Consider the following 19,712-nt stretch of genomic DNA (forward strand, 5'->3'; position numbering starts at 1 on the left):
CCTGAATTTAAAATGGATTAAATTGCGATATTTTTGGGGGGTCACCGTCCTACACACAATAGCCCAGAATCTGAAAGTGGAATTATGTTTTCAGAAATTAGTTAAAAATGAAAAGCTGAAATGTCTTGAGTCGATAAGTATTCAACCACTTTGTTATGGCAAGTTGCATGGACTCACTCTGTATGCAATAATAGTGTTTAACATGATTTTTGAATGACTACCTCATCTCTGTACCGCACACATACAATTATCTATAAGGTCTCTCAGTTGAGCAGTGCATTTGAAATACAGACTCAACCACAAAGACCAGGGAGGTTTTCCAGTGCCTCACAAAGAAGTGCACCTATTGTAACGTCCGGGGTGTAGTGGAGGAAGAAGTCAGGTGCAGCAAGCAGCGAGTTCAGGGTAGCGATATATTTATTACACCACACCGGTGAAAATGACGCCAACTCAAACAAATGCCCCAAACAGGGGGAACTAAACAGTTCAGCAAAACACACCATACACGAACAACCGTGACTTACAGTCGAGTACTAACGTATACCGAAAATAATCCCGCACAACCAGTAGGCGGGCCGGCTGGTAAATAAAGCCCAACCAATAAACCTAACTGAACACAGGTGCAACTAATAAACAGACAAGGGGGGGGGGGGGGGGGGGGGAGGATCAGTGGCAGCTAATAGGCTGGCGACGACGACCGCCGAGCGCCACCCGAACAGGAAGGGGAGCTGGGAGTCGTGACACCTATTGCAGACATTGAATATCCTTTTGAGCATGGTGAAGTTATTAATTACTCTTTGAATGGTGTGTCAATACACCCAGTCACTACAGAAATACATTCGTCCTTCCTAACTCAGTTTTACATTAGTGTAATAAGGCACTAAAGTACAACTGCCAACATTTGGCAAATAAATGAACTTTATGAGAGCGTTATGTTTGGGGCAAATCCAAAAAAACACATCACTGAGTACCACTCTTCATATTTTCAAGCATTGTGGTGGCTGCATCATGTTACAGGTATGCTTGTCATCTGCAAGTTTCAGGGAGTTGTTTAGGATAAAAAAATAAATGGTATAGCTAAGCACAGGCAAAATCCTAGAGGAAAACCTGGTTCAGTCTGCTTACCAACAAACACTGAGATATAAATTCACATTTCAGCAGGACTATAACCTAAAAGAAAAGGCCAATATACACTGGAGTTGCTTACCAAGACGACATTGAATGTTTCTGAGCGGCCTAGTTACAGTTTCGACTTAAATCAGCTTGAAAAACTATGGCAAAACTTGAAAATGTTTGTTTAACAATGATCAACAACCAACTTGACAATCCAGGTGTGCAAAGCTCTTAGAGACTTACCCAGATCACCGCCAAAGATGATTCTAACATCTATTGATTAAGGGGGTTGAATACTTATCAAATCAAGATACACAATATATACAAAAGTATGTGAACACCCCTTCAAATGAGTGGATTTGGCTATTTCAGCCACACTCGTTGCTGACAGGTGTATAAAATCAAGTACACAGCCATGCAATCTCCATAGACAAACATCGGTAGTAGAATGGCTTTAGTGAAGGGCTCAGTGACTTTCAACTTGGCACCGTCATAGGATGCCACCTTTCCAACAAGTCAGTTTGTCAAATTTCTGCCCTGCTAGAGCTGCCACAGTCAACAGTAAGTGCTGTTATTGTGAAGTGGAAACATCTAGGAGCAACAACGACTCAGCCGCGAAGTGGTAGGCCACACAAGCTCACAGAACAGGCCCGCAAAGTGCTGAAGCGCATAAAAATCGTCCGTCCTCGATTGCAGCATTCCCTACCATGTTCCAAACTGTTTGTTGGGAGCTTCATGAAATGGGTTTCCATGGCCGAGCAGCCGCACACAAGCCTAAGATCACCATGCGCAATGCCAAGCGTCGGCTGGAGTGGTGTAAAGCTTGCAGCTATTGGACTCTGGAGAAGTGGAAATGTGTTCTCTAGAGTGATGAATCATGCTTCACTATGACATTCCGACGGATGAATCTGGGTTTGGTGGATGCCAGGAGAACGCTACCTGCCCCAATGCACAGTGCCAACTGTAAAGTTTGGTGGAAGAGGAATAATGGTCTGGGGCTGTTTTTCATGTTTCGGGCTAGGCTCCTTAGTTCTAGTGAACGGAAATCTTAACGCTACAGCATACAATGAAATTCTAGACGATTTTGGGCTTCCAACTTTGTGGCAACAGCTTGGGGAAGGCCCTTTCCTGTTTCAGCATGACAATGCCCCTAGGCACAAAGCGAGGTCCATGCAGAAATGGTTTGTCAAGATCGATGGGAAAAACTTGACTGGCCTGCACATAGCCCTGACCTCAATCCCAACGAACACCTTTGTGATGAATTGGAACACAGTCTGCGAGCCAGGCCTAATCGCCCAACATCAGTGCCGACCTCACTAATGCTTTTGAGGCTGTATGGAAGCATGTCCCTGCAGCAATGTTCCAACATCTAGTGGAATGCCTTCCCAGAAGAGTGGAGGCTGTTATAGCAGCAAAGGGGGGACCAACTCCATGTTAAGCCCATGATTTTGGAATTAGATTTTCGACGAGCAGGTGTCCACATACTTTTGGTCATGTAGTGTATTTTAGTGTTTTATTTTTAACTTTTTTTTTTACAAATGTTAGAATTCTTTATCCAATTTGACATTAGATAATTTTAGTTGATAGTTGACAAAAATCAATTTTTATCGAACTTTGTAACAACAAAATGTGGAGGGGTCTGAATAATTTCTGAAGGCACTGTAGATATATATATACACAGAGAGAGAGAGAGAGAGAGAGAGGAGGAAGTGAGCAAACAAATGGTGGGAGAAATGGTTAAAGAGAGGAGATTGGAGAGAGGGAAGGGGAGAGTGAAATTGAGATACAGGTGAGCGAATGGTCAAAATGAGAGAAAGGAAGAGAGAGCGAGAGAGAGTGTCTGTCTGTAGCAGTGTCCAGGGTTGCAGAGGGTCATAGACTCCATGTGGAGTAGGGGGTACTATATATTCTATATGTGTATGTGTGGTTGTGTGAGAGAGACAGAGAGAGGGACTGTGTGTGCTCTTCTATGTGTCACCTTCCCCGTGGTCTTTAGTGACACCATGTTCATTTGCGAAACGGCCTGGTTGAGATTCAGGGATCGATAGAGCAAATAAAAGCAGGGCCTAGAGAGAAGGGGGGGGGAGAGATACAGAGGACCAGGGCAGCCTGCACTCTTTCATCACCCATCCCATCATCACTCTCTTTCTTTCAGGAAGAAAACCCTATTAGACGAAAGCAGTTGTTGGCTGATACTTGTGGTTGCTGTTGTTCTTCCATTTTTAAACTGACTATTAAATGGCCTATTCAAAGCTACTATTCCTGGCTGTTTTTTTGGGACCTTTTAGGACCTTCAAGGGCAGTCATTGAGGGCTTTGGTTGTCACGGCAGCGGTCGCCGCAATGCTTTCAGGCGTCCGTTTAAAATCTGCATGGCTCCCGCAGTGTTGTGTAGCCCGAGGGGCGTTTTGTCAATATCACTCAAGTTAACATGTTACTTAGCAACACAGAGGGCTTACGGTCAAGGCTCTCTGACAACGCACAGACACACACACAGAATGCTTTTTTACATCGACCCAGGTGTGGTGTCTTTATGGAAAACGATGCACATTAAAAAGGTTCAAAATAGAGGAGATGCACTCAACTGCATTAAAAAAGACAGAAAACTAAATTAATGTGGTGTTTACAGTGTTGTTAAAGATTCATTCTGCACATTTTTAAGAGGTGTCACTCAGTAATGTATTCCAGAGGCGTAAAGCTTTCTGTTCTCTCTCCCTCTCATTCTCATTCTCCTCTCCCTCTTTCCCTCTCCTTCTCTCTCCTCTGTCTCCTCTCTCCTCTCTCTTCCTCCCTTCTTTCTATCTCCGCCTATCTCTCTCCCTCTCTCTCAAACAGAAAAAAATATGTTACACCGGATAAATGCAATGAAATGTGTTGTTTTACAGGGTCAACCATAGTAGTAGGGCGGGCCTGAAGCAAATTAGGGCACAATAGATTTTTCATTTTGTCAGCTCAGGTATTCAAACCAGCTACCTTTTGGTTACTGGTCCAATGCTCTACCACTAGGCTACCTGCCGCCCTTTAAATCAATTAAATCGGGGGGGGATTTAGTTATTCGTGGCAGAAGGGCACGCTGAAGGAAGCGGCGGAAGGAAGCGTCTCTAAAAGCGTGATCGCCCCAGGCGGTCTCTTCCTCTCTTCCTTCTCTCTGACGGATGGAGGGAGGAATGAAATGAGAGGAGGCTCCAATTGTCTTTTTCAAACACTGAGAATGTTTTAGTAAGAAACAAGGGCAGATTTCTCTAACTCTCTCTCTCCCTCTCCCCAATCCCTCTATTTCTTGTCCTTGTGTCTGTTTTGCAGTGCAGTTCAACTTGATTCCTGTGGGCCTGAGGATAGTAGCCATCCAGAGCACTAAGACAGGGCTCTACATTGGGATGAACAGCGATGGATACCTCTACACTTCGGTAGGGCAACCAATTATTATTAACGTTATAATGCTATAGATACCACTTCAACTATAGTTATAACATCTCTACACCTCGGTACGGCAACCTCTTATGAAGTTATAGCAGCATAGGGACACACCTACTCATTCAAGTGTTTTTCTTTATTTTTTACTATTTTCTACATTGTAGAATAATAGTGAAGAGACATCACAACTATGAAATAACACATATGGAATCATGTAGTAACCAAAAAAGTGTTAAAGAAATCAAAATAGATTTTATATTTGAGATTCTTCAAAGTAGCCACCCTTTGCATTGATGACAGCTTTGCGCACTCTTGGCATTCTCTCAACCAGCTTCATGAGGTAGTTACCTGAAATGCATTTCAATTAACAGGTGTGCCTTGTTAATTTAGGAATTTATTTCCTTCTTAATGCGTTTGAGCCAATCAGTTGTGTTGTGACAAGGTAGGGGTGGTATACAGAAGATAGTCTTTTACCAAATAGGGCTAAGTCCATATTATGGCAAGAACAGCTCAAAAAAGCAAAGAGAAACAACAGTCCATCATTACTTTAAGAAGTGAAGGTCAGTTATTACGGAAAATTTCAAGAACTTTGAAAGTTTCTTCAAGTGCAGTCGCAAAACCATCAAGTGCTATGATGAAACTGGCTTTCATGAGGACCGCCACAGGAAAGGAAAACACAGAGTCACATCTGCTGCAGAGAATAAGTTCATTAGAGTTACCAGCAAGTAACAGACACATCTGCTCATCAACTGTTCAGAAGAGACAGTGTGAATCAGGCCTTCATGGTCGAATTGCTGCAAAGAAACCCCTATTAAAGGACACCAATAACAAGAAGAGACTTGCTTGGGCCAAGAAACGAGGAATGGACATTAGATCAGTGAAAATCTGTCCGTTGGTCTGATGAGTCCAAATGTGAGATTTTTGGTTGTAACCGCCGTGTCTTTGTGAGACGCAGAGTATCGGATCTCTGCATGTGTGGTTCCCACCGTGAAGCATGGAGGAGGTGGTGTGATGGTGCTGTGCTGGTGACAATGTCAGTAATTTATTTAGAATTCAAGGCACACTTTTAACCAGCATGGCTACCACAGCATTCTGTAGCGATACGCCATCCCATCTGGTTTGTGCTTAGTGGGACTATCCTTCATTTTTCAATAGGACAATGACCCAAAACACACCACCAGGCTGTGTAAGGGCTATTTGACCAAGAAGGAGAGTGATGGAGTGCTGCATCAGATGACCTGGCCTCCACAATCACCCGACCTCGCCTAAATTGAGATGGTTTGGGATCAGTTGGACCGCAGAGTGAAGGAAAAGCAGCCAACAAGTGCTCAGCATGTGGGAACTCCTTCAAGACTGTTGGAAACACATTCCTCATGAAGCTGGTTGAGAGAATGCCAAGAGTGTGCAAAGCTGTCATCAAGGCAACTGGTGTACCTCAATAACAGTCTACACATTATCACCTGTACTGTTGTTATAGCAGTGTGTACAACTGTCTCCCCTGTAACGATTCCCCAGGTTGTTGATGTAAATCAGAATGTGTTCTCAGTCAACTTACCTGGTAAAATAAGGGTTCAGTAAAAAGTACTGTCAGACCCACAGAGAGGATGCAGTACCTGATGATAGAATATTTATTATCTCTATGGAACTGTTTAACAGTCATTGATAGAGTTTTCAGTGTCCCTACAAATCTGACAGTCTAATGCACGGTGCTGTCTGCGTCCTAAATGGCACCCTATTCCCTATCGAATGCACTTTTTACCAGGGCCTATAAGGTACTATATAGAAAATAGGGTGCCATTTGGGCCGATCAACAGTGTACTGGTCCACAGCTCCTTAAGAGGGGTATTTCACCTTGATCTGGGAGAGTGGAGAGGGAAGGTAAAAAGAGAGAGATGCTCCCATCTAGTCTGCTGTGAAGTAAATAAAGAGTGCACGTTTCTATTTGAAGTAGATCTGTGCGTTCCCTTCAAAGTCGGCATACTGCCTGCCTACTGCCTGTCTACTGCCTGTCTACTGCCTGTCTACTGCCTGTCTACTGCCTGTCTACTGCTACTGCAGGAGCTGGGGTATAGAGAGGATTGGTGTGAAGTTTTTAAACACCTTGCCTTTCCGGCGGATCAATCTACACACACACTTTGATACACACCTTCACCCCCCCACACACACACAGCTGTAGAGGATATACTACCCAGGCATTCTCCAGACAGAAGAAAGGTGACCTATTTTCACAGGGGAAAGGACCACAAAAGAGAGAGAGAGAGAAAATCCCTTTGAAGAGAGGAAAAGAGAGGGAGCTGTTTTTTTCGGTCTTTTTCCACAGTGTGAAGGAAGGCTCACCTCAAATTACCTGAACACTAGCTGCTGCTGTGGCAGTTTCTCACACCACACACACACACACACACACACACACACACACACACACACACACACACACACACACACACACACACACACACACACACACACACACACACACACACACACACACACACACACACACACACACACACACACACACACACCTCCAAGTGACTCAGAGGACTGAAAGCATCAGAACAAGGGAAGGTGGTAGGGACTATAGCGCTTTAACACACAAAAATAAATAATATCCCAATGCCCCAGGGCAGTGATAGGGGACATTGCCCTGTGTAGGGTACTGTCTTTCGGATGGGCTGTTAATTGTGTGTCCTGACTCTCTATGGTTACTAAAAATCCCATGGCACTTATCGTAAGAGTAGGGGTGTTAATCCGGGGGTCCTGGCTAAATTCCCAAACTGTCACCAGGTTGTCATGGTAACGATATGATATCATGCAGTGACACTTTAGAACTTTAACTATTCTTCATAAGGCCAATATACACCGAGTGTACAAAACATAAGGAACACCTGCTCTGTCCATGAATCCAGGTGAAAGCTATGATCCCTTATTGATGTCTCTTGTTATATCCACTTCAATCAGTGTAGATGATGGGGAGGAGACCGGATACAGAAGGATTTTTAAGCCTTTAGACAATTGAGACATGGATTATGTACAGTATGTGTGTGCCATTCAGAGGGTGAATGGGAAAGACAAAAGATTGAAGTGCCTTTGAACGAGGTGTGGTAGTAGGTGCCAGGCGCACCGGTTTGAGAGTGTCAAGAACTGCAATGCTGCTGGGTTTTTCATGGTCCACAGTTTCCCGTGTGTATCAAGAATGGTCCACCACCCAAAGGACATCCATCCAACTTCACATAACTGTGGGAAGCATTGCTGTCAACATGGGCCAGCATCCGACAACAACTTGTAGAGTCCATGACCTGACAAATTCATGTGGTTCTGAGGGCAAAAGGGAGTGCAACTCAATATTACGAAGGTGTTCCTAATGTTAGGTACACTCAGTGTAAATACCATTCCAAGCTTAAAGATGGAATCCTTAATGGTGAAACTGCCACATCCATTTGTGATATTACAACAACAAAGAAGTTACTGCAAAAAATGAACACAGTTTTTCCCCCTCGGACATCATTGCACGTGATGCATACAGCAATATTAGTCTCAAAAAGCCATCAAAGCTCCACTAGCCTGTTGGCGAGGATTAGTGTACAGTGCCATATCTTAATTTGATGAACATGTTGTTGCAGGAATTTGCAAACTATTAAGTTTAAAAAGGCTTCTAAAGTTTGTAATTTCCACTTCAACATTTCAGACTTGATTTGCCCTAATGAAAAATGTATCAACCCCTACAAAAAATATCCATTCATTTTAATCCACATAATAATTCACATTTCCTGTTGCTGCAGGATTATTTTGCTGCTGTGTGAAACTGTGTCAAATTAAGATACGGCATCTGTAAAATGTCTTACATCAGAAAGGTGTACAAGTGTAAAGTGAGTTAGGATGGCGTTGATAGCCATAACTTTGGCAAGGAATATAGAAGGTAGTAGGCTGAGTACAGAGCATTGGATTGCGTGTGTGGTTTTAAACAATTGATGTACAGTCGTGGGGTTAATTTAAGAACAGTCAATAACACACACACACGCGCGCACACACACACACAACTGGTCCAGTAGTCTCTCAGCATGAATCATTAATGTGTCCCTATGGCAGACAGAGCCCCAACACACTCTCATTATGTTCTCCTCCGAGGCCACGCACACACCTTTCCTCTCCTCCACTCTTGTCTCCTTTAGCTAGAGCACACACTCTCTCTGCAGGAAGGCAAGTCAGGATCTGAGGATGTAAACAAGGATATAATTGAAAGAAGAGACCTTTCTGAGCAGAAAGTCTCTCTCAGCAGATCAAGGAGAAGTTAAATCATCCCACTTCAGACCTACTGCTGGTATTTCAGGATCACTCAACTAGAGAGAGCGAGAGAGAGAGAGAGAGCGAGAGAGAGGTCCATATCAAGAAACTAAAGTGGTGTCTTGAAAGACTTGACATGGAAACATTTGAAAGATTGAATCCTTGTCTATTTAGCCTTAAAGTTTGTGTGTGTAACAGTATTGCTTCCATCCTTCTCCTCGCACCAACCTGGGCTTGACCCAGAGACCCTCCGCACACATCGACAACAGTCGCCCTCAAAGCATTGTTTGCAGAGCAAAGGAAACAACTATTTAAAGGTATTTAAAGAGAGAGTGACGTCACCGATTGAAACACCACTAGTGCACACAGCTGACTAGCTCGCCGTGTCACACCAGTTAGACGTGCATGTGTCTGCCTGCCTGCCTCCCTGTGTGTGTGACTGGTGGCATGGTAAAGTACAGGACTGGTTCCCTGGTGGGATGGTATAGTACAGGACTGGTTCCCTGGTCGCATGGCAGAGGACTCGTTCTCTGGCGGCATGGTACAGGACTGGTTCCCTGGTGGCATGGTACAGGACTGGTTCCCTGGATGAATAAAATAGTACAGGACTGGTTCCCTGGTCGCATGGTACAGGACTGGTTCCCTGGTGGCATGGTACAGGACTGGTTCCCTGGATGCATAAAATAGTACAGGACTGGTTCCCTGGTGGCATGGTACAGGACTGGTTCCCTGGATGCATAAAATAGTACAGGACTGGTTCCCTGGTGGGATTGTATAGTACAGGACTGGTTCCATGGTATAGTACAGGACTGGTTCCCTGGTGGGATGGTACAGTAAAGGACTGGTTCCCTGGTGGCATGGTACAGTACAGGACTGGTTCCCTGGATGCATAAAATAGTACAGGACTGGTTCCCTGGTGGGATTGTATAGTACAGGACTGGTTCCCTGGATGCATAAAATAGTACAGGACTGGTTCCCTGGTGGGATTGTATAGTACAGGACTGGTTCCATGGTATAGTACAGGACTGGTTCCCTGGTGGGATGGTACAGTAAAGGACTGGTTCCCTGGTGGCATGGTACAGTACAGGACTGGTTCCCTGGATGCATAAAATAGTACAGGACTGGTTCTCTGGTGGGATGGTACAGGACTGGTTCCCTGGATGCATAAAATAGTACAGGACTGGTTCCCTGGATGCATAAAATAGTACAGGACTGGTTCTCTGGTGGGATGGTACAGGACTGGTTCCCTGGATGCATAAAATAGTACAGGACTGGTTCCCTGGTGGGATTGTATAGTACAGGACTGGTTCCATGGTATAGTACAGGACTGGTTCCCTGGTGGGATGGTACAGTAAAGGACTGGTTCCCTGGTGGGATGGTACAGTAAAGGACTGGTTCCCTGGTGGCATGGTACAGGACTGGTTCCCTGGATGCATAAAATAGTACAGGACTGGTTCCCTGGTGGGATTGTATAGTACAAGACTGGTTCCATGGTATAGTACAGGACTGGTTCCCTGGTGGGATGGTACAGTAAAGGACTGGTTCCCTGGTGGCATGGTACAGTACAGGACTGGTTCCCTGGATGCATAAAATAGTACAGGACTGGTTCCCTGGTGGGATTGTATAGTACAGGACTGGTTCCATGGTATAGTACAGGACTGGTTCCCTGGTGGGATGGTACAGTAAAGGACTGGTTCCCTGGTGGCATGGTACAGTACAGGACTGGTTCCCTGGATGCATAAAATAGTACAGGACTGGTTCCCTGGTGGGATTGTATAGTACAGGACTGGTTCCCTGGATGCATAAAATAGTACAGGACTGGTTCCCTGGTGGGATTGTATAGTACAGGACTGGTTCCATGGTATAGTACAGGACTGGTTCCCTGGTGGGATGGTACAGTAAAGGACTGGTTCCCTGGTGGCATGGTACAGTACAGGACTGGTTCCCTGGATGCATAAAATAGTACAGGACTGGTTCTCTGGTGGGATGGTACAGGACTGGTTCCCTGGATGCATAAAATAGTACAGGACTGGTTCCCTGGATGCATAAAATAGTACAGGACTGGTTCTCTGGTGGGATGGTACAGGACTGGTTCCCTGGATGCATAAAATAGTACAGGACTGGTTCCCTGATGGGATTGTATAGTACAGGACTGGTTCCATGGTATAGTACAGGACTGGTTCCCTGGTGGGATGGTACAGTAAAGGACTGGTTCCCTGGTGGGATGGTACAGTAAAGGACTGGTTCCCTGGTGGCATGGTACAGGACTGGTTCCCTGGATGCATAAAATAGTACAGGACTGGTTCCCTGGTGGGATTGTATAGTACAAGACTGGTTCCATGGTATAGTACAGGACTGGTTCCCTGGTGGGATGGTACAGTAAAGGACTGGTTCCCTGGTGGCATGGTACAGTACAGGACTGGTTCCCTGGATGCATAAAATAGTACAGGACTGGTTCCGTGGTGGGATTGTATAGTACAGGACTGGTTCCCTGGATGCATAAAATAGTACAGGACTGGTTCCCTGGTGGGATTGTATAGTACAGGACTGGTTCCATGGTATAGTACAGGACTGGTTCCCTGGTGGGATGGTACATTAAAGGACTGGTTCCCTGGTGGCATGGTACAGTACAGGACTGGTTCCCTGGATGCATAAAATAGTACAGGACTGGTTCTCTGGTGGGATGGTACAGTACAGGACTGGTTCTCTGGGGGCATGGTATAGAACAGGACTGGTTCTCTGGTGGCATGGTATAGTACAGGACTGGATCCCTGGTGGCATGAAATGGTACAGGACTGGTTCTCCGGTGGCATGGTATTGTACAGGACTGGTTCCCTGGTGGCATGGTATAGTACAGCACTGGTTCCCTGGTTGCATTAAAAAGTACAGGACTGGTTCTCTGGTGGAATGGTATAGTACAGGACTGGTTCCCTGGATGCATAAAAAAGTACAGAACTGGTTCCCTGGTGGCATGGTATAGTACAGGACTGTTTCCCTGGTGGCATGGTATAGTACAGGACTGGTTCCCTGGTGGCATGGTATAGTACAGGACTATTTCCCTGGTGGAATGGTATAGTACAGGACTGGTTCCCTGGATGCATAAAAAAGTACAGGACTGGTTCCCTGGTGGCATGGTATAGTACAGGACTGGTTCTCTGGTGGCATGGTATAATACAAGACTGGTTCTCTGGTGGCATGATACAGTACAGGACTGGTTCTCTGGTGGCATGGAATAGTACAGGACTGGTTCCCTGGTGACATGGCATAGTACATGACTGGTGCCCGGGTGGCATGGTATAGTACAGGACTCGTTCTCTTGTGGCATGGTGTAGAAAAGGATTGGTTCTCTGGGGGCATGGTAGAGGACTCGTTCTCTGGTGGAATGGTATAGTACAGCACTGGATCCCTGGTGGCATGAAATAGTACAGGACTGGTTCCCTGGTGACATTGAACAGTACTGGACTGGTTTTCCGGTGGCATGGTACAGTACAGGACTGGACTGGATCCCTGGTGGCATGAAATAGTATAGGACTGGATCTCCGGTGGCATGGTATAGTACAGGACTGGTTCCCTGGATGCATAAAATAGTACAGGACTGGTTCTCTGGTGGGATGGTACAGTACAGGACTGGTTCTCTGGGGGCATGGTATAGTACAGGACTGGTTCTCTGGTGGCATGGTATAGTACAGGACTGGATCCCTGGTGGCATGAAATAGTACAGGACTGGTTCTCCGGTGGCATGGTATTGTACAGGACTGGTTCCCTGGTGGCATGGTATAGTACAGCACTGGTTCCCTGGTTGCATTAAAAAGTACAGGACTGGTTCTCTGGTGGAATGGTATAGTACAGGACTGGTTCCCTGGTTCAATGGTAGAGTACAGGACTGGTTCCATGGTATAGTACAGGACTGGTTTCCTGGTTCCATGGTATAGTACAGGACTGGTATCCTGGTTCCATGGTATAGTACAGGACTGGTTCCATGGTATAGTAGAGGACTAGTTTCCTGGTTCCATGGTATAGTACAGGACTGGTTCCATGGTATAGTACAGGACTGGATCACTGGGGGCATGGAATAGTACAGGACTGGTCCATGGTATAGTACAGGACTGGATCCATGGTATAGTACAGGCATGGTTCATTGGAGGCATGGTACAGTACAGGATTGGTTCCCTGGGGTTATGGTATAGCACAGGACTGGTTCCCTGTTTCCATGGTATGGCACAAGACTGGTTCCCTGGTTCAAGGGTAGAGTACAGGACTGGTTCCATGGTATAGTACAGGACTGGTTTCCTGGTTCCATGTTATAGTACAGGACTGGTTCCATGGAATAGTACAGGACTAGTTTCCTGGTTCCATGGTATAGTACAGGACTGGTTCCAGGGTATAGTACAGGACTGGATCACCGGGGGCATGGAATAGTACAGGACTGGTTCCATGGTATAGTACACGACTGGTTGATTGGAGGCATGGTACAGTACAGGACTGGTTCCCTGGGGTCATGGTATAGTACAGGACTGGTTCCATGGTATAGTACAGGACTGGATCACCGGGGGCATGGTATAGTACACAACTGGTTCCATGGTATAGTACAGGAATGGTTCATTGGAGGCATGGTACAGTACAGGACTGGTTCCCTGGGGTTATGGTATAGCACAGGACTGGTTCCCGGGTTCCATGGTATGGCACAGGACTGGTTAACTTGTTCAATGGTAGAGTACAGGACTGGTTCCATGGTATAGTACAGGACTGGTTTCCTGGTTCCATGGTATAGTACATGACTGGTTCCATGGTATAGTACAGGACTGGTTCCATGGTATAGTACAGAAATGGTTCATTGGAGGCATGGTACAGTACAGGACAGGTTCCATGGTATAGCACAGGACTGGTTGTCTGATGGCATGGTATAGTACAGGACTGGTTCCCTGGTGGCATGGTATAGTACAGGACTGATTCCCTGGGGGAATGATATAGTATAGGACTGGTTCCCTGGGGACAAAGTATAGTACATGACTGGTTTTCTGGTGACATGGTATAGTACAGGACTGGTCCTCTGGGGGCATGGTATAGTAAAATAACGGTTCCTTGGGGAAATGGTATAGTACAGGACTGGTTCCCTGGGGATATGCTAAAGCACAGGACTGGTTCACTGGTTCCATGGTACAGTACAGGACAGGTTCCCTGGTGGCATGGTATAGTACAGGACTGGTTCTATGCGGACATGGTATAGTACAGGGCTGGATCCCTTGGGACGAGTTATAGTACAGGACTGGTTCCCTTGGGGCATGGTATAGCACAGGACAGGTTCCCTGGGGACATTTTATAGTACAGGACTGGTTCACTGGGGACATTGTATAGTACAGGACAAGTTCCATGGTATAGTACCGGACTGGTTCCCTGGGGGCATGATATAGTACAGGACTGGTTCCATGGTACAGGACTGGTTCATTGGTATAGTACAGGACTGCTTCCATGGTATAGTACAGGACTGGTTCCATGGTATAGTACAGGACTGGTTCCATGATATAGTACATGACTGGTTCACTGGTACAGTACAGGACTGGTTCCCTGGGGGCATTGTATAGCACAGGACTGGTTCATGGTATAGTACAGGACTGGATTCATGGTATAGAACAGGACTGGTTCCAAGGTATGGTACAAAACTGGTTCCATGGTATAGTATAGGACTGGTTCCCTGAGGACATGGTATAGTACAGGACTGGTCCGCTGGGGGCATGGTATAGTAAAAGAACGGTTCCCTGGGGAAATGGTATAGTACAGGACAAGTTCCATGGTATAGTACAGGACTGGTTCCATGGTGGCATGGTGTAGTACAGGACTGGTTCCATGGTACAGTACAGGACTGGTTCCATTGTATAGTACAGGATTGGTTCCATGGTACAGTACAGGACTGGTGAAATGGTAAAGTACTGGACTGGTTCCATGGGGGCATGGTATAGTACAGGACTGGTTCGCTGGGGGCATGGAATAGTCCAGGACTGGTTCCCTGGTTCCATGGTATAGTGCAGGACTGGTTCCATGGTATAGTAGAGGACTGGTTTCCTGGTTCCATGGTATAGTAAAGGTCTGGTTCCATGATATAGTACACGACTGGTTCCATGGCATAGTACAGGAATTGATCACTGGGGGCATGGTATAGTACAGGTTTGGTTCAATGATATAGTACAGGACTGGTTCATTGGAGGCATGGTACAGTACAGGACTGGTTCCCTGGGGGCATGGTATAGTAAAGGACTGGTTCCATGGTATTGTACAGGACTGGTTCCACGGTGAAGTACAGGACTGGTTCCCTGTGGACATGGTAAGACCAGGACTGGTTCCCTGGTGAAATGGTATAGTCCTGGACTGGTTCCATAGGGACATGGTATAGAACAGGACTGGTTCCCTGGGGACATGGTATAGTACAGGACTCGTTCCCTGGTGGCATTTAAAAGTACAGGACTGGTTCTCTGGGGACAATTTTAGAGTACAGGACTGGTTCCATGGGGGCATGGTATAGTACAGGACTGGTTCGCTAGGGGCATGGAATAGTCCAGGACTGGTTCCCTTGTGGAATGGTATAGCACAGGACTGGTGCCCTGGGTGCCAGATATAGTATAGGACTGGTTCCCTGGGCTATACAATGTCCCCAGTGAATCAGGCCTGTGCTATATCATGGAACCAGGAACCAGTCTGTGCTATACCATGCCCCAAGTAACAAGTCCTGTACTATACCACGTCCCAGGGAACCAGCCCTGTACTATACCATGTCCGCAGAGGACCCGTCCTGTACTATAAAAGGTCCCCAGAGAACCAGTTCTGTACTGTACCATGCCACCATGGAACCAGTCCTGTACTGTCCAATGGAATAAGGGAAACAGTCCTGTGCTATACCATGCCCCCAGAGGACCAGTCCTGTACTATACCATGTCACCAGAGAACCAGTCCTGTACTATACCATGTCCCCAGGGAACCAGTCTTATACTATATCATGCCCCCAGGGCACCAGTCCTGTACTATACCATGCCCCCATGGAACCAGTCCTGTACTTACCATGTCCCCAGGGAACTAGTCCTTTACTATACCTTGGAACCAGTCCTGTACAATACCATGGAACCAGTCCTGTACTATACCATGCCCCCAGGGAACCAGTCCTGTACTATACCATGCCCCAGTGATCCATTCCTGATACTATATCATGGAACAAGTCATGTACTATATCATGGAACAGACCTTTACTATACCATGGAACCAGGAACAAGTTCTGTGCTATACCATTCCACCAGGGAACCAGTATTGTACTGTACCATGTCCCCAGGGATCCAGTCCTTTACTATACCATGCCCCCAGAGGACCAGTCCTGTAATATACCATGTTCCCAGAGAACCAGTCCTGTACTATACCTTGTCCCTAGGGAACCAGTTCTGTAGTATACCATGTCCCCAGGGAACCAGTCCTGTACTATCCCATGCCACCAGGGAACCAGTCCTGTACTGTACCATGTCCCCAGGGAACCAGTCCTGTACTATACCATGCAACCATGTAACCAGTCCTGTACTATACCATGCCACCATGGAACCAGTCCTGTACTATACCATGGAATCAGTCCTGTACTATAACATGGAACTAGTCCAGTACTATACCATGCAACCATGGAACCAGTCCTGTACAATACCATGCCCCCAGGGAACCAGTCCTGTACTATACCATGCTACCAGAGAACCAATCCTGTACTATACCATGCAACCAGGGAGGCAGTCCTGTACTATACCATGCAACCAGGGAACCAGTCCTCTACTATACCATTGAACCAGTCCTGTACTATTCCATGCCCCTAGGGAACATGTCCTGTACTATACCATGCAACCAGGGAACCAGTCCTGTACTGTACCATGTCCCCAGGGAACCAGTCCTGTACTATACCATGGAACCAGTCCTGTACTATAACATGGAACTAGTCCTGTACTATACCATGCAACCAGGGAACCAGTCCTGTACTATACCATGCCCCCTGGGAACCTCTCCTGTACTATACCATGTCCCCAGGGAACCAGTCCTGTACTATACCATGCCACCATGAAACCAGTCCTGTACTATACCATGGAACCAGTCGTGTACTATACCATGTCCCCAGGGAACCAGTCCTGTACTATACCATGGAACTAGTCCTGTACTATACCAGGAAACCAGTCCTGTACTATACAATGCAACCAGGGAGCCAGTCCTGTACCATGCCACCATGGAACAAGTCCTGTACTATACCATGCAACCATGGAACCAGTCCTGTACTATACCATGGAACCAGTCCTGTACTATACCATGAACCAGTCCTGTACTATACCATGCAACCAGGGAACCAGTCATGTACTATACCATGCCACCAGAGAATCAATCCTGTACGATACCATGCCACTAGGGGAACAATCCTGTACTATCCCATGAACCAGTCCTGTAATGTACCATGTCCCCAGTAAACCAGTTATGTACTATACCATGCCACCAGGGAACCAGTCCTGTACGATACCATGCCCCCAGGGGAAAAGTCCTGTACTACACCATGAACAAATCATGTACTATACCATGGATTCAGTCCTGTACTATACCTTGGAACCAGTCCTGTACTATACCATGGAACCAGCCCTGTACTATACCTTGGAACCAGTCCTATACTATACCATGGAACCAGTCCTGTACTATACCATGAACCAGTCCTGTGCTATACCATGCCCCCAGGGAACCAGTCTTGTACTATACCATGCCTCCAGTGAACCAGTCCTGTACAACACCAGTGAACCAGTCATGTACTATACTACTGAACCAGTCCTGCACTATACCATGGAACCAGTTCTGTACTATACCATGGAACCAGTCGTGTACTTTACCATGGAACCAATCCTGTACTATACCATGGAACCAGTCCTGTACAGTACCATTGAACCAGTCATGTACTATAGCACTGAACCAGTCATGTACTATATCATGGAACCAGTCCTGTACTATACCATGGAACCAGTCCTGTACTATAACATGCCACCAGGGAACCAGTCCTGTACTATACCATGCCACCAGGGAACCAGTCCGGTACTATACCATGGAACCAGTCTTGTACTATACCATGGAACCAGTCCTGTACTATACAATGTCCCCAGTGAATCAGGCCTGTGCTATATCATGGAACCAGGGAACCAGTCCTGTGCTATACCATGCCCCAAGGTAACAAGTCCTGTACTATACCACGTCCCCAGGGAACCAGCCCTGTACTATACCATGTCCGCAGAGGACCCGTCCTGTACTATAAAAGGTCCCCAGAGAACCAGTTCTGTACTGTACCATGCCACCATGGAACCAGTCCTGTACTGTCCAATGGACTAAGGGAAACAGTCCTGTGCTATACCATGCCCCCAGAGGACCAGTCCTGTACTATACCATGTCACCAGAGAACCAGTCCTGTACTATACCATGTCCCCAGGGAACCAGTGCCAAACTATATCATGCCCCCAGGGCACCAGTCCTGTACTATACCATGTCCCCATGGAACCAGTCCTGTACTTACCATGTCCCCAGGGAACTAGTCCTTTACTATACCTTGGAACCAGTCCTGTACAATACCATGGAACCAGTCCTGTACTATACCATGCCCCCAGGGAACCAGTCCTGTACTATACCATGCCCCCAGTGATCCATTCCTGTACTATATCATGGAACAAGTCATGTACTATATCATGGAACCAGACCTTTACTATACCATGGAACCAGGGAACAAGTTCTGTGCTATACCATTCCACCAGGGAACCAGTATTGTACTGTACCATGTCCCCAGGGATCCAGTCCTTTACTATACCATGCCCCCAGAGGACCAGTCCTGTAATATACCATGTTCCCAGAGAACCAGTCCTGTACTATACCTTGTCCCTAGGAACCAGTTGCTTATTATAACCATGTCCCAGGGAACCAGTCCTGTACTATCCCATGCCACCAGGGAACCAGTCCTTTTCTATACCATGTCCCCAAGGAACCAGTCATATGCTATACCATGCCATCAGACAACCAGTCCTGTGCTATACCATGGAACCAGTCCTGTACTATACCATGCCCCCAGGGAACCAGTAGTGTACGATACCATGCCCCCAGGGGAAAAGTCCAGTATTAAACCATGAACCAATCACGTACTATACCATTGATTCAGTCCTGTATTATACCATGAATCAGTCCTGTACTATACCATGGATCCAGTCCTGTACTATACCTTGGAACCAGTCCTGAACTATACTATGAAACCAGTCCTGTACTATACCTTGGAACCAGTCCTCTACTATACCATGAACCAGTCCTGTGCTATACCATGCCCCCAGGGCACCAGTCCTGTACTATACCATGCCTCCAGTGAACCAGTCCTGTACAACACCAGTGAACCAGTCATGTACTATACCACTGAACCAGGCATGTACTATATCATGGAACCAGTCCTGCACTATACCATGGAACCAGTCTTGTACTATACCATGAAACCAGTCCTGTACTTTACCATGGAACCAGGGAATCAGTCCTGTACGGTACCATTGAACCAGTCATGTACTATACCACTGAACCAGTCCTGCACTCTACCATGGAACCAGTCCTGTACTATACCATGGAACCAGTCTTATACTATACCATGGAACCAGTCCTGTACTATACAATGTCACCAGTGAACCAGTTCTGTAATATATCATTGAACCAGGGAACCAGTCCTGTGCTATACCATGCCCCAAGGGAACTAGTACTGTACTATACCACGTCCCCAGGGAACCAGCCCTGTACTATACCATGTCCGCAGAGGACCCGTCCTGTACTATAAAATTGTCCCCAGAGAACCAGTCCTGTACTATACCATGTCACCAGAGAACCAGTCCTGTACTATACCATTTC

General features: G+C 46.4%; 1 protein-coding gene across 1 annotated transcript in view; it reads left to right on the top strand.

Moving 5' to 3' along the window:
* Positions 1-19,712, top strand: part of LOC120048985 (fibroblast growth factor 11-like) — a 166,980-nt gene that overhangs the window by 72,869 nt on the left and 74,399 nt on the right. Inside the window, exon 3 of the mRNA XM_038995248.1 lies at positions 4,416-4,519. Within this exon, the coding sequence (XP_038851176.1) occupies positions 4,416-4,519 (104 nt within the window). The remainder of the gene's footprint in view (positions 1-4,415; positions 4,520-19,712) is intronic.

Source organism: Salvelinus namaycush, chromosome 6 (genome assembly GCF_016432855.1).
Source record: "Salvelinus namaycush isolate Seneca chromosome 6, SaNama_1.0, whole genome shotgun sequence".
NCBI lineage: Eukaryota > Metazoa > Chordata > Actinopteri > Salmoniformes > Salmonidae > Salvelinus > Salvelinus namaycush.